General features: G+C 36.2%; 1 protein-coding gene across 1 annotated transcript in view; it reads right to left on the reverse strand.

The window, feature by feature from the left end:
- Positions 1 to 259: 259 nt before the first annotated feature.
- The window catches only part of ERO1B (endoplasmic reticulum oxidoreductase 1 beta), a 34772-nt gene continuing 18131 nt past the window's right edge, over positions 260 to 16900 (reverse strand). The window contains exons 6-16 of the mRNA XM_084515117.1: positions 16752 to 16825; positions 14011 to 14131; positions 13879 to 13925; positions 12774 to 12785; positions 10851 to 10877; positions 10175 to 10267; positions 9766 to 10012; positions 9008 to 9077; positions 7734 to 7820; positions 6338 to 6471; positions 260 to 5461 (exon numbers count right to left, since the gene is read on the reverse strand). Coding sequence (XP_084371243.1) covers positions 5401 to 5461; positions 6338 to 6471; positions 7734 to 7820; positions 9008 to 9077; positions 9766 to 10012; positions 10175 to 10267; positions 10851 to 10877; positions 12774 to 12785; positions 13879 to 13925; positions 14011 to 14131; positions 16752 to 16825 — 973 coding nt within the window. The 3' untranslated portion in view covers positions 260 to 5400. The remainder of the gene's footprint in view (positions 5462 to 6337; positions 6472 to 7733; positions 7821 to 9007; positions 9078 to 9765; positions 10013 to 10174; positions 10268 to 10850; positions 10878 to 12773; positions 12786 to 13878; positions 13926 to 14010; positions 14132 to 16751; positions 16826 to 16900) is intronic.

Below are 16900 nucleotides of genomic sequence, written 5' to 3' on the forward strand. Positions count from 1 at the left end.
GTAAGTCTAGTCCTCCTCCTGTCTTCTAGATAGGAAGAGTTATCACTGGTTTGATAAAACATGTTATTTATAAGGCATCGATCTGAACTCTGTGGTATTGTTAGATACGATTTTTGTTCCGTTGGAGAAAGGAGCACTGCAAGGTGCACTGACATCCTGAAGCTCATGGCCCTGTTAGAAAGCAGCTTGAGAGACTACCTGAAAATCTGGAACAAAGCTGCCAGTAGCAGCAGCTAGGGGAAGGAGAAATTAACCACAAACATAGCAAACCTATAGCACAAGTCTTACCCACAAAGGGGAGATAATAGAAATTTTAGGGAAAACCAGAAGGCACAATATAATCAGCTGCAGTACCAACGTTGAACTGCTGTTTTATAAACTTTAAATGAGGTAATGCTAGTCTTTAGCGCATTTCCTGACTGAAAATGTTCATAAAGATTAAATGCTAATTTTTTAATACTCTGAACAAAGAATTTTACACAGAAGTGTAAGATTCTGCTCCCAAGATGACTGGGAAAGGGAAAAAATCCTTCCAAAGAAATCCAGGCTTGAGTTGAAGCCTCTGAATTCAAAGCCAGGAAGTTTCTATCAAGCACCCTTCGCTTCAACGCAGTGCTCAGCCCCACAGGGCACCTCCCCTCCTGTGAGGGCACTCTGCCTCACCTGCCCCAGCATCTGCAGGGACATTGATCTGAAGTCATGTCTCAAACCAAAAACACAACCACCACCTCTGTGCTACAGTTGCTGTCAATGAATTAATCCTGCATTGGTTTATTAAAGGACAAAACAGCTGTTCTTAAAGCATATATGGTGCCTGCCTTCTCTCTGAGACAAACAGTAAACTGCTCTGCTGGTGGACAAGCAGGTACCACTTCCCACTGCAGTATCTCTTCCAGGTTGGTGTGAGCACATTCTTACTGTCTTACTGTTTTCACCTGGGAATCATAAGCACTCCTGGTTACATTAAAACTTTAAATTTCTCCAAAGGTGGTTGTTATGTCAGATTGGAATGGGAACCCTGTGGAGTTCTATCATGTTGGAACAAAACTACTTGAAAGTCTTTCTAAGTGTGAAGAAAATCTGCAGGATTTGCATTTTCTTCACAGCAGATACAGCTGCTCTGCAAAAATTTAATTAGGAGAATTCTGCCCTTAAAACAAGCTTAATCCCTATGTGGCTGTATGTATAAAACGTGGAATTACAAGTTACTATAGCCACAGTAACAAATGAAATACTCTCAAATACAACAGATTTAGATGAAAATTTCAGAGGTCAGTAACTAAGTCACTGAATTATCATTGGTATAACAGGTACTTACCCAGGTCAACCAAAGACAAAATGGGTATATATATCAACAACCAAATAGGTAGTAATGTAATTTGTTAAATACATGCATGGAATGAAACGAAGCTGAGGAAGCCTTCTAGGGGTAATAATTTCACATGAAGAGCCCCACTGTGTTAACAGCCATAAAAAAAGTAATTATAGAAGTTTTTACAAGCTATGTTGAGAAAGGGACAGGACAGACTGAACTTCCTTTCAAAATAAGCTTTTTGCCTCTTAATACAGTGGGACTTAGCCAGTGGCTAAATTTAGCCATATTCATACAGAGACATTTTAATTCTGCCACACGGATTTCTGATGCACTGGTGTATGGCAGTGCACTGTCAATAGCACCAGATATGCAACAGCCTTCCTATGAAAATCCAGAAGTTACATTTAACTTTTAAACTGAATTAGTGATAATGGAATCTTGCTCATCATCTTATGCTTAAATGACTGACACAAACAATTTACACTGCATGATTTCTAAAGTGTAGTTGAAAAAATTGCATTCACAAAAAATATAGCAGAAAATACTTTAATTTGTATTTTATAGATTCAAACATAGCAAAGATTCAGAAGTGTTTAGGTCTCAGTAAGCAGTTCCAACATGGATTTTGATTTTAATAAATATTACATTTTAATAGGCTAGATATAGGAAGGAATTGTAAAGTGATGAATTGCCAGATTGCTAGTTTATAAACGTAAGCATCTAGATTATTTACAACATATTACAGGTAATTTCCCAGGAAAGCACAAAGCAAGGTCATATAAAGGTGACCCAATCATCAAAATACAACTCTAGAAAGTGTGGCACAGTTTTTCATGCATATACAATGACATATAGCACAAATCACCAGCTGAAGTAGGAACACACTTATTATTCCAGCTCACATAATCTGTATACTTCACTGTTTTAAAACTGCATTCTCATCTTCCTTCTCTGGCACTTAGGAGCAAGTTGTTCAGCAACAGTGCCCTACGTGTTGCCTATGCAGTTTGGACCAAGTCTTTTAACGTTTCACTCAAGTCCTCATGACTTCAGAACGATGAAACATTCGTCTTTGTCATCTTGCTACCTCTGTGATTACAATCATTGTGTCATTTGTACAAGGAAGCGTAATTTAACTCTGAAATGAATGGCAGACAATGTTGACAAGCTGATCTCCAATAGGCTGGAATTTAAAATAGTTTACAGCTCAGGGACAGTGTAACTAACCTTATTCTTTAGTATAAAAACAGATCTGTAATTTTCCGAAACTTAATTTAACATATAAAGACCTATGTCATCCAACTCACGTGGCAAAACCTCATAGGCAGCATAGTCACAGAATGTACATCAAATACTGTAAAAAAAGATAGGTGACAGGAAACTTGTTTCAACTAGATTTGTAACAGGAAAAGATCTTGTATTTCTACAACAGTGAAGTGAAATGCCTTCCGTATTTGATCACCAAGTGCAATGTACCTTCAAATGCAACAGAACCTCTCTGTACACAGAACTACCTGGTTCAGTTGCACTCCTGTTTTTATCACGACAAAAAGGAAGAGAAGAAAAACTTCCCATCTCTTAGTCCTCACCCAATGGTAAGAACCTTGCTGGATTATGCCAATGAAATCTTTACAGAGCAGATGGGCAGGATCTGTATGTCTGAATCTCTCACCTGTCCCATAAACAAGTGCATGACACTAGCATGTGATGCTGCTTCAGTGTCCATGGATTTTAGCCAGGCACAGGTGGAAGAAAAGAATAAACTGCATCCCCAGAAGGTTGGAAGCAATTCACTTTCCCCAAAAAGCAAGGTGAAGGGGAAAGGAAAAACTGTTCTAGACTCATGTCCTTCCTGGTGTGTTGTAGACTATTTTTAGCTAGAAAATCCTGCCTAAAGCTTTAGGCACTATGATATATATTACAGTTAAACTTAGCTGTAAAGGATTCTTCACACGAGTGAGCCTACAGGTTCTAGCCCTTGCAGGTCAACCCGAAATGGAAGAAATAAATGACCAGCTGAAAAAAATACATTCCTTCAATATATATATATAACTCAGAAGACTTCGATACTCAGGGCATACATAACTCGTTTGACCAAACATGGCTGTTCACATTAAAGCAAAGACCTAGATTTTCATTTCAGTTGAATAAAGAAAAGAAACTCCAGGGTGCAAATTATGGTATCCTAGAGTATACAGATACTACAGATACCAACCTTAGAAAAGGTCAGGCAAATCCACCTGGAAATCAGCTGCTCTCCTCCTCTAACCAGAAAGGCAGCCCATGGTGACTTGCTCAGACATGGGTGCCCACAAAAGCACGAGAGGCTGCTGGGTCAGAACATAACGTCCCCAGGCTGGCGTTACCTTTCTCTAACACCACACTGATTTTATCTACTGGCTTATATAGGAACTACAGACTGGGCAGTTGCCAATTTGTGCAACTACCAATTTTTTTTCTTTCATTTAGCTTACCCCAGTTTGACTCAAGAGGGTTTACTTTCTCAGGAAACGGTACTCTTATAATAAGTGCCAGCAAAATAGTCTCTCATTTCCAGCCTGGTAGAAATTTGAGGCTTGTCTAGAAATGAAGGACAGAGTATATTCCATCTTCCAGGAAAATCTCTGCTGTAAAGGACCACATTATGGAAGCCAGTATCGTTACAATAAATTATATAAACAGGTCACTGAAGATCTGGTAGAGTGAAAAATGTTTAAGAGCACTTAATTTGCTGATTTTTTTTTTTTTTTAATAACAAAAAAGGTATCTACACTGTACCAGCACTTCCTACATTCGTAACTCCTAACTATGCTTTGAAATACACTGGCTTTAAAAAAACAAAATTACTTCATTTTAAATTTAAACCAACATTTGGTTACTACTAATCAGTAGTACTGCTTCTGAATTATGTCTTGGTCAATGATAAATTATCATTGACATTTGTGGACTGCGATTACACAAGTAATTTCATATTTTATGAAAGTTACATTATTAACATACCCGTTTTATTATGCTGAATATCCTTTTTAAGAAGGTACAGTTAGGGATTGCATAGATAGAGTATGTGATATTAAATGTCAGTATGATTATGAATTTTAAAAAGCCTTTTTTTTTTTTTTTAAAGTGACTATAAAAAAGTTTCTTCTTTTTGCACTGACCTTTTAATACACCACTAAAACATAAACCATTACAAGCAAATCTAATTCCACTGCTCAAAGAGCAAGATGTGCTATTTTTAGTAACTTAGACATTAAAAGGACAATTTCTGGAGACTGAATTTGTGATTACCATCCAGAAGATAAAATGGACTAGATGCAAACCTGACTGACAGACTAGCAATGCTCCACTAGCCATCTCTCCATGCCCTTCCCTCTCACCCCTGAAGTGCATGTAGGTAGCAAAGGGGCTGAAGAAGAGTCACTTACAACTGTGCCGTATCAGAGAGAAGGTGGTCATTTAAAAAAAAAAAAAAAAAAAAGAATTTATGAAAAGCAGCATGTAAAGAAAAAAAAAACATTGATATCAGTATATTGCAAAGGAGCTTGGTACAAAGTAAAATTTTCTGTTCAGTAAATTACCTATTTTTAAAAGTTTCATAATTACAGTAAAACAACAGAACTCAACAAGAGCCCTATTTCCTTTTCTGGTTTTACTTGTAGACAGCCAGAATCAGCATAGTCAGTCCTCAGAACTTACTGAAGCTCAGTACTGGGGAGAGGTGAGGGGTGAACCACCTCACTTAGGACAGGCCAAGTCAGGATCGAGGTACCTGTGTTTTCATATAAAACAACTGTCTCAAAGACAAGAAAATAAAGAAAATTTATGATGTGTCAGTACAATAGAACTGTGAGCAGAGAACTTAAAAAAATTAAACAGATTGGCATAATTTACACATTTAAAAACTATATACTTCATTCATAAATATCTTTTCTAATCAACAACCATTCCTAGTTTAAACATAAATATTCAAGTTGGTATTTGATTTTACTTTTCATCAGTTCATACGAGTCCTGTAAGGATCAGTTCCTTCTGCTCAATGCAGTCCTGTAAATGGTCTTCACTAATGGTTTGTGCAAAGGCCTTCATTACCTAGTTCGTTGCAATAAAACTTTAAAATTCTGCAACTCTTTTATACTTGTGGAAAGCCTGCAAAACAAAACAAAAAAAAAACCACCAAGTGTTAGTAGGTCAACTGTGACAAGAAGTGCAAACCACAGTCTTCCGTGGGAGCTTTTTTTTCCAATAGAAAAAGCACTACACAATTCTGTTCCAGATGTTAACACTTACGATACTACTTTCCCCTCGAGAGATCTACTATTAGTCTCTCCATTACATTTAACATGTTACAGGGATTAAAGTTTGGACATATTTTAAATAGTCCTGATTTTATTCAAGATCTAACCAGAGGTAATATAAAGTGAATTCTTTTAAACAGGAATAATTATGTTCAAGATCAGATGAATTAGCATGATGCACATGACAAATTCTACAAGTCTTTTAAAGCTGTTAAGTTTTACTTCACCATTTGAAGAGGTAAAGTTTTTGTTGTTCCCTCCAAAATAAATCAACATTAAGTTTTAACAAAAACAATTACATCACACCCCAAAATCCCAAAGCATAAGGGCTAAATGACAGCATTGAAAAAAAAAAGAAACCCTCAAATATTTATACCTGAAAAGGAGGAAAAATATTTAAAACAGAAATATAAAGTATACTTCTAGAAGAGCTGTAGTTATTGTTCAAGAAGCAGGAGACAGTCTAATGCTTAAGATTGTTTAAGAGCCTTATGGAATTCATGAGATTTGAGATACAGGCTGAGTTGGGTCCCAAAACAAAATAACAACCAAGGTTAATAATCAGTACCCCACACTCTGTTTGATGGTACTGAGTTTATCAGTATCACTCACTGAGAATAATTCAACCTTTAAGAGCTACATCTACATGCCTTTTCTACAGACCTTGAGTGTTGACACTGAAATTTTACTTAAAAAAATAAAAAATACACAAATTACAAAACCTTACCTTCCAAAGGCATTTACAAGAGCAACTATTTCTTGACGCGTGAGTTGAAAACCTTTTGACGGGCTATTCTCAGGAAGGTTCTGTATTTCTTTCTCAGAAAATAAAATCTTCAGAGCAGTTCCTAAGCCTTGAGTCTACAAGAAAATCCAAATGTTTTAATGCCAATAAGGTCACTCTTTTCAACTTAGAAAACCATTAAAATGTTAACTACCGTTGCACCCAAAACGTAGTACTAATTATTTTATACTGACACTGTCTCAACACAAATAGCTATATACAATCCAGGACACCAATGCAAACACATACCATCAACTGCACACCAAGTTCATTCACTTATTTAAGAATATTTGTTTCCTCAGGTATACTAACTCTAAATCCTTATGGTTTTAACCTCTTCCTTTCCCATCTCTTTTCTTCCTAGCCACACCAGAGGCATACAAAACCATGACTGTCACAACACCTCCATCCCTTCCCCACTGTATTAGATGCCTCACTGTTGTGGGATCTGTCAGATCAGGCTTCCCCTTTCCTTCTCTTCCTCCCTCTTCCAGGTCAAGCTAGGTTTTTGTAATGAGGTGTCACTTTTTTTTTTTTTTTTTTTTTTACTTCCTCCATCTCCAGTCCCAGTGGCAGACATTCTATGTGTTGGGTGGTTTTTTTTTTTGTTGTTGTTGGTTTTTTTTTGATATAAAATTGGGTCTGAAACTGTATCAGAAGCAGCTAATCTTGTTCCCCCTTTTAATCAGGTTGAGGAAATGACTGGATTTTGACAGTGGTTGAGATTGGCTACAAGGAAAAGGAAATCCATCCCTCTTTCATTTTGCACGAGAAGAAAAAGTGGTAATAGATCAGAAGTATCAACTGGTAGAGAATAGGCAGAACTCCAGAAATTTAGCAGAGACCACCACATTTTCTGTGCTAGGAAATTATAAGAGAACTGAACCCTAATATACTTAATGCTATACAACATTACCATATAGTAGGCACCCGGAATTACCAACTGTTCTCAGACTACAGTTAATATTACCCTTAAGGGTTAAAAACTTGTTCTCAATAAAATAAAGACACGTCTCCAGAAACAGACTGGTTTTCAGTTGTCAGCTTTACTGTGCATCTTGCAGTATTTTATAGCGGTGAAAATCTGAATTACTTGTTTTTCTTATGCCTCAATTTATGGAGTTAAAGCTCATTAAGCAAGTGGAGTATTTCCATTACGGCTTCCCACAGGTGATTCTACAAGATTTTGCATTGAATTATCTGCTCTAAACCAAAAAGTAATGTTTGAGAATACAGACAGCTGTTGACTAAAATTAAATGATATTCAACAAAAACATCAAAAACAACGTATGTTTATTTTTTAATATAGAGGTAAGGATATCAAGGACCTAAACTGTACCTGCAGTTTGCCCCACAGCCTGCATTTATCACATCCAACACAATCCATTATGCGGGATATGTTCTTGAAATGCAATCTGAACTCTTCCTAGCAGTTAAAAACAAAGTTTAAAAAGGTTAATTTAAAGTATCTCTTAGCTTTACAAAGAGTCATTTATTACCACTAGAATATCAATCCTCTGCTACTAAAATTGAACAAACTCACTACCATACAGGGTCATGCTATAATAAAGGTCCACACATACCCAGAGTTTTGTTTCCAAGCATTTGCTAACAGTTGATGCCTTGAAAAACAAAAATATAGGACATGCAGAATAGCGCTGGAAACAATGTACAGAACATAATCAACTTGCTCAAAAGTTTCTGAGCTGTAAGTATTGTGTGTGTCAATGTCCAATTTTAATTCCATTAAGTTATTCAAACCCTTTTTGAACCAACCTACATTTTGGACAACAAGGCAAAAAAATGACAATTCACAAAAGGCATTTCCTACTCAAAACTACGGGCAGATTGTTGCTTTGCAGCTTCAGTAAGGGTGGAAGCAATTACAGTACAGAACTAATTAATGTTACCTAAAGGTACCTAATGTTACCTTTTCTGACATTTAAGGTCAGAAAAACACTAGCAGGGCTGATAAACTACTGGTACCACCTTTCAAAAAGCATTCTTCCTAATACTGATCATAAAAAAAAAAAATCCAATGCTACTACTGAAATAATATTTGAATACTTACTAATATTTTTTAACAGACCTTTATTGCTATTAGCCACACTCCAGTTGTGGAGTTCCAGCACATAATCTGAATAACACTGATATTTTCTAGATAGTAACAGCATTTGCATTAGGATCTTCTGTCAGAGAACTATACTTTTGTAATGTTAAGTTCATATTCTAATTCACCAAAATGTGCACAGATTACCCACCTGTTTTTTTTTTTTTTTTTTTTTTTTAACCTAACATCACTTTTTTATTGGAGGGAATGCCTATGTGAAGCTGACACTCTATTTAAATAACTATTTGCTTGCATTACTAATACCATATCAACTCATTTACCTCACAGCACAGTCCCATTTCATCTGCTTGACTTGGAATAACACCTTGAATTCATTTATTGTAAAGGAGATTAAGAAGCCTCAGATACAATTCTGTAAGATGTCATCCCTGTCTTCTCTAGTCTACCTGCCATAAGCATGCTGCTGAGAGAGGTTTTTCTAAAATAACGCAACATAATTCCAAAATGGATATTTTGGATGTTTATTAGAGAAGCAGCTTCACCTTTAATGACTTGGCTCCTTTTTTATCTCCAGCAAACATGGACTTTTCATCAAAGTGCATACGGAAGGACCTAATAAAGACAAAATACAAAGAACTCAACAACCCCAGTGTGAAATACAGTGTACTGTCAAGCAGCTGTTACAGTGTAAAATGCTTTCCAGAGTTCCTACTTGTTCCATTTCAAAGATATCCTTCAAATTTCAAATGGTTGCTATTCAAAAATTTACTAAACAGTATTGACTTTACCATTCAATCACTATAGCCTGAAAACTGTTCCAATTTTCTGGAAAATGTTCTTGATCTCCATTGATCAGGACTTCTTTCTAATACAAATTGAGATTGTCTTACTATTTGCCTTTCAGTTGATCAGTTGTCTGACCACATCTCAAATACCTAACATGACTATGACTGTGACTAGAGGCAACAGATGAAGCCATGCAGCACACAACTGACCACAAAAAATAGTGAGAAGATAAGCAAAGGAATTGGACTAGAGAGCCTTACAGGACCACCAGAAGGAAGAAGGATAAGCATATGAAAAACACGGGATTAGTCACTAAAACATTAAAAGAATATATGTAGCATTTTCCTTTTCAAAACAGATCATGCATCTTACACTGAAGAATCAGAAAAAAGCCACAAATGGGGAGTAGCTAAGGGTGGTGATTTTCTCCACCCCATTTTAAAGAAGTCATCTATTCTCAGTGGAGAGCATAACTAAGAATTTCAAGGTACTGATAAAAAACCTCATGCCTTACTTTGTATCCCTGAAGATTTCTAGTAAGAGAGCTTTAGATTCAGCATCCTCATGGCCGTTCCCAGTGTAAAGGTCAACAACTGAACGCTCAAAGTACGGTGCAACCTTTGATAAAGCACGTAGCTCTATCAAATACAAGAAATATAAATTTTTAAGCCTTCTTGGTCCTTCTCCTTTTGTTTCAATAGGGTCAAAGCGGCGAGTGAACTCTTTCACATTCGGTCCCCAGCTAGGCTTCCCCCACGTTTCTACATAGAAGAAAAAAGGAGGGATGGAGCTTAAGATCATATTTGGAAAATAGAACAAAACAGACAAGAACCAAGTATACACAAAATTATTTCAGAAAGAAAATAAATACAGGATACAGACGTAGTATTCCATTCATCAACTTTACCCAGTCTTAAAATTACCTTCAAGAAGATAATTGGCACACAGATGCAAGTTGATGCTAGCATGAAGCCCAGAAATGAGTTTATAGAACACTCTTTTCTCAAGGCAAAGACCTGTTGAGGAAAAAGAGAAAAGCAAATCCCAAACTAAGTACTGGAAATGATGTATTAAAATTAATGTATCTTGACATGCCTCAGTGACATGCCTTCACCATTTAACTTTAAAGAGTTACAGTCACAGCACTTTATCATTATTTCTATCAGTACATCTAGTAAGTACTTATATCCATCATAGGGAAAGTACACCTCTTATTTTTGTACATAAAGTACCACCAAGAATGACATTTAACATTTATTTGATGTTTGTGTTCTAATAAATGCAGTCAAATAACCATCTGGTCAATTAGCACAGATAAATTGGCACGCAGAAGTAAGATGCTTATATTGTTTGAACAATAGATTTGAAATAGTCTTTAATTTTGACAGTCTGGAAACCAGACCTATACTGTGACCCATCCTAGACAGAATTAAATCTATCATTGAATCAGAGATGTGTTCTTTCAGGAAGAAATCAAAACCACAACGCTTCATGGCACTGGGAAACAGTTACACTATGAACAAGATTTGGAGAGTAAAAATTCTAATGCTTTATTTCTAGTGAATTTAAATTATATTAACCCCATCCCACGAGGATTACCTTCTAGCCATGTGTAGAAAGATTCTCCTGTAAATAGATAATATATAGTTAAATTAAGAGTATTATTTTTTATCATTACAGTACCTTTACATTACTATGTGTACTAATATTAGCTATCATCTGGACATAAAGCTAAATAATTTAACTATTAAAGTGAGAATAAGCACCAAAATGGCTAAACTTTGAGGTTAGTTTAAATCTGTTGGGGTCAGAATAAGAGAAATACAAGAATAAGTGTAACTAAGGTACTAGTGAGGGCATTCAACAGCAAGTATAAGCACAATTATATGCACTAGTGGTTGAAGATATGATGAAAGCGTATAATTGAGCAAATAAGAGTATCTGTGGAAAGGCATCTAGTTTACATTCCCTGCATCCATCTATGATCGTGTATTTTTAAGTCACTAAGAACATTTCCAAGAGCAAAGAAACTACTAAATCTTGGTTTCCAACAGACACCAGCCTAGATTCCCTAGGTTTAGCAGAATGGGTAAGGGTCCTAAGTCAAATACCTCACTACCAAACTTACTGTTGGTTATACCAGTTCTTTACTAGACATACTCTTAGACTAAACCTACAAAGACATTATGCTACTACTGAGTTTCAGTAGATGCAGCTTCATGTCAGTAACAGTACCCTTTATGCACTACTTTTCTGCTTTGGACATGGTTAATGACAACCAAAGGCAATCAATCCCTGTGCTCATATTCAAGCAGAGAAACACTTAAGACAAAGGTATGGAATTCTGTCATCTCACAAGACATCTAATCAATCTGTCAAAATTGGTACAAATAGTAACACAAGCTCTAAAGCCTTGCAATTTAAGAAAAAAGATCTGCTGAGCAAAACCAGCTGAAAAATTTAAATTAGCACAAAAAGCAACTGTATACTAATTGATAAGCATTACCATCAAGGTAGTGCTTTAAAGCACTATCAGCCTTTTAACACTTAATAGAAACAGTGAACATTACTCATTCCATCAGACAGAAGTAAAACGTTCATTACTACCTCTAAACAATGATTCTCTGGAAAGTCACTATCAAAAGCAGAAGAAAACCCTGTAGTGATTTCACAATGACTTCCTACAAATCCTTCTCTGTTATGCGCAATAAGTAATTAATTCATGTCTTTGAAACATAAGGTGGGGGAAAATATCCTACCTACTTCTTTAATCCTAACCCATAAAGCATCTTCTCTATAAGCATTACTTGTATGGACACAAAAGAGAGCTTCTTTGGTTCAACAGGTCACAGGAAATCACTAGTAATTGGCATATAAACAAGACACCAGAACAGTTTTCTGCTTTTATATTATTGCCTCTATTAATTAGCTTTCTTTTTAACTAGCTTTTTTTTTTTTTTTTTTTTTTTTTTAAACTAGCACTTCCATCTTTCCTCCGCATCATAACTGGTAACCTTTACCTTAACTGCTACTGCCTGAAGGTTTCCAGTAGGATTAGAGCTTTTTACCTGAGAGATCTGAGTAACCAAAAAGAGTATCTCACTGTAAACAGACCAAGTGCTTTATCGCCTCAGCTTCTCCCCATCTTCCTGGTAAAAAAGCAAATGAACTCCTGTCCATCTTCTTTTAGGGGATCTGACATCAATATCAATAGGGCTCTTCTGGAGGAGACCCAAGAATCCTTTATACATCTCCACTTATCTTGCGAACAGTATTATCACAACAACCGTTAGAAAGATAAGAACCAATAACACAACTCGATTTTGTTCCTATTCACCCCTTCCCCTACTTGACCTGAAGGAATTGTCCCAGTAAAAACATTTTCTGAATAACTGATTCTCTTCATAAAAACAAAATGTCCCTGGCCTCTAATACTACAGCAGTAATGCAAATAAATCAAAAGTTCACAACTGTACAATGCTTGCTTAATTGCTGCAAGTCAAGCAAAATAAGATGACTTACCATCATCTCCTCCTGGAGGGGTAGAGGTGGAAGAAATAAAAATCCATGAGCATTAAAAACATCATTTCCACAGCAAAGCAGTAATGAAACACAGGCTTTACTATAAAAACTGAAAAAGTGCAAGAAACTTATTTAATCTCCCAGAAAGCATTATCTACTTTCCATCCTCTTCTTCCTCCTCAAGACAACCTGAGACTAGACACTTTATAATAAAGAAAGTCACTAAATTTAAACACTTAGTACCAGTTGATTTATACGTTCCTGAAGGCCATTTTTAAGCTTCAGACAGACAGTAGTCTCGTTCTTCAGTTCACATTATTCAAGGATCTGACCACTGCTCTTCTACCAAAAATTCTAATCTATGAGCTACTCTTTCAATCTTTCAATTCTTTTTAGTTGTATATACCACTAATGTATTACCTCACTATTTGTGATTACCAAAATCCCTTTTGAGCTTCTCATATCTGGTAGGGGGACAGGGGAAAGCTGATTCACTTAGAACATACTGTTATAGTTCTCAGTTTTAATTTGAAAATATAAAACTCAAGTATTTGGCTTATTTTTAAAAAACCAAATACCTGAGCCTTCCTAAGTATCCACTCTTTCTTAAGACAATGCAATCATTTGCACACTTTTAATAGACTTTGTTTATGGAAAACATACAGCTACATTATACTAGGATGACTATGAGTTAAAGGGATTAAATTAAATACTCTAGGAAAAAAAGACAAGGAAAAAAAACAGTTGTGGTGAAAGTTGTGTTGAATTCAAAGTCCTTCCCACCTACACTAGAAAGTCACTACTGTGACTTCTCTATTGAATAGCTTTAGATATACTTGAATTGTCAAGTCTGCTCCCCTGACGATAAGCCTGTTGCTTAATAAGCCCTATGATATTGGCTGTGCTTTCAAATGCTTCAAAGTAAGTGCATATGTAATCAAGTATCACAAACCTAAGTCTAGATATTCAAAGTTGACAACTGCCTCTACACAGGAAATTTAAAAATCAGAAAGCACACCTAAAGACTGAAGACTATTATTTTTATCACTTATACTGCAGTCACTATGTTAAAAATCACATTAAAAATAAAATAGAAAAAACCCACCCCTACTAGGTGCCAGTGGATTTAAAGGGCGATAGACAGATCGAGGCCTAGAAAATAAATTAGAAAGCACAAAATCAGTTTTAAGCTAAATTGAAGCACAGGTATAAGAATAGGCTTCTCCCTCCTGATTACTTGAAGCAGTTTTCTTCATAGATGCTGTTCCACACTCTCCAAGCAGAGGGCCCTTTGTAGCCAGTGTAACGTTCTGGGTTCAGCAGCAAATCCACGTACTGTGCATCTGGAGACCTCTCATCTAAATAAGAATATGTAACAAAAGGTTTCCAACTGATCATTTTAAAAATACTTAAATAAAAAGCCACAGGACTACATATAAATAAGAGGTCTACTATTATTTCTCCAGCTGGATTCTAAATGCTATGTACACAGAAATATAGCAATATACTCATTAAGCAGAAAACCCCAAAGAACAGAATCTATTCCACAGTCTCTTATGCCGCCAAAATTTCCACAATGTCTGAATACTTTTAAGTAGCTTCTTCAACTCTGCCATAAACACTTCTCCTGCAGTGTGTTCTCCTGACATATACTTGGACATAAACAGTGTTTTGTTTTAAACAGGCTTCAAACTCAGGATTTAATCATTCAGCAGTATTCAGTGCAAAGAAGGGGAGAGAAGAGTTGCTTTTTCGAAATGGGTATGCTGCTGAGGGAGCTCCTTAATACCTGGAAGATTTATTTATTAGCTAAATCACTTATTCCTCACATAAGCTTGTATGCTGGCGCAAAGTACGAATCCTAGTGCTTAATTGAACAAACTCAGCATACCCCAGGACACAGAGTTGGTTACAACACAAAACAGTATTTAAACAGCATTTCAACAAGTTGCATTCTCATCTCTCATCTTGCTTCAAATTCTGGCAACACACCCAAAGTAAATAGCTAAACAACACTCTTTCTGCTTGAAAACTCTATTTATATAGTGTAAGAATAATAAACTGGACTAAGTTTTCCAATTACACTCAGTAAAAAGCAGGAAGCGCTCCCTCTCCTTCTCTTTGAAATTCCAGGTCAATAACAAATCATGCTTAAGACCTGCATACAATGCAAGGCAGAAGTCCGTAGACTTATTTATGGGAATAAATAGCCCAAGCAGTGCAACTGAGCATTTCCTCAGATGTTGAAAAAAAAGACAAAGAAAGAATGGAAACTGCTCTGAAGAGATGATTCCACACGAGCAGTTAAGCATCACTTCAGCAGTAGCAGCAAAAACAAAGAAAAGAGACAGACAAGAACACAGTGAGTGCCAGATGGAATAACGTCAAATTACAACTTGATTTCTTTGACAACATGGCTAACCCAAGCAGTTCCTACACTTCCTGGTCACTTCAGCTCTCTGCTTTGTTCTCATTATCCACATACAACTGAGTCTGTGGGGCAGCACAACAGAAAGATAGAAAACTGACCTAGATTAAGCATTTTTTTTTCCAGCTAGATCACCTCCCTTATCTACTCGATCATTAAACCCAACAAAACATTAGTAAGAAGTAAAACTGAAGATACAGCTTTGTGCTACAGCTGAATGAATTAAGGGCTCTGATGTCACCAGGAAGAGAGGTAATGAAGAAAAAAACAGTTTCTCCCTCCTCCCTGTCACTCCCAGTGCAGTTATCCTCTCTCTCACCTCTCCCTGCACCAGCTCAGGGACTCATCTAACAAGCCAGTTCACCCCAGCAGTCTGGGAGATGGAAGGGAGATGTCAGCTTTCCTGGTATTCAACTAAATTGCAATCAGCTTACCATGCAGTGAGAAGCATGCCACAGCCACTGCAAAAAAGGCACTGGAAGCACGCAGTTGAGGGTAGCACATCATCTTTCAGAAGGACACAAAGTAGGGAGATGGTACCAGAACTACTTAAGCTAATATTACTTCTAAAAGAAATGCTCCTTAACTATACCTTTCCCAACTGAGTCCTCTTAAAAATATGAGTGTGCAGCCTGAAGACAGTAGGGATTGCACAGCTTATTGCTTAAGCAGCAGCATATTGCACAGAACAGCTCAGATCTACAGTAACGCTCACCAAGTATTACAGAAACAGAAAATTTTCATACAGAAAATTGCACATATAAGATGCAGTACTAGTGCTCAAAGAACCGCAACTGGTAAGTCCACTACAGCTACTTTCTCAGGTAACACCAGGTTTTAATCTAAAGGTAGATTAAAATGTCTTGCACAATACCTTGTGTCTTAACAACATAGAAAAACTTACTAAGGTATTTAATAAAAATGCTTTTAGCAGCCTTCCTTGAACATGACAATTTATCTGTTTATGTGTTTATCTGAAAAATACTCCTTTAAGCTTTGAACATTACATGCAAATAAAAGGACTCACATGTGGAGCAGAGGGAAGACAATTTAGAATCCTAATGTGTTAACAAAGTCTTTACAAATAAGGGTGAATTTAGTGCAGAAATTGTTTGAAACAGCAAGGCTGGAAGGACATTATCATCCCAAGCATAGATGACAGAACAGTAGCAAAAATAATATGGCAGTAAGAAGCTGAATCAAGTGCAAGTATTTGTCTTAGATTTGTGCCAGATACTTCTCCTGTATAAGCATCTTTTTTTTTTTTTTTTTTTTTTATAAAAAGGCAAAATCCCTCCCATTTAAGTTGTTTATTTCTGTAAAAGTCTCTTGTCCATTTAGTAGCAGGAGGTAACAATAAATGTAGACTACTAAGTGCTCCTTGTACAAACTGCATTCTCTGTGTGTAAGATGATATGAACTGTCACATGCCTGCTTACCACAAAATTAAAACCTTTAAAAAATGGTTATTGGTAGAGCAGTTATAATATTCTGTGTTGTTAAGAGACAGTAAATAAAACAAACACTCTGAAAAAGCTTAAATATTTTACCATCAAGTTCACAAAAATGATCCTGTGAATCATCGTATCTTGCCCAGTCAATGAAAGCCTCCTTACTTTGGTTACTGAGGGGAAGAAAATACATTTGGTTTTAAACTTTTAAATAAACAAGGACAACAAGAGCTACTCAAAGACACAAT

This window comes from Aythya ferina (assembly GCF_964211825.1).
Source record: "Aythya ferina genome assembly, chromosome: 3".
NCBI classification, from domain to species: domain Eukaryota; kingdom Metazoa; phylum Chordata; class Aves; order Anseriformes; family Anatidae; genus Aythya; species Aythya ferina.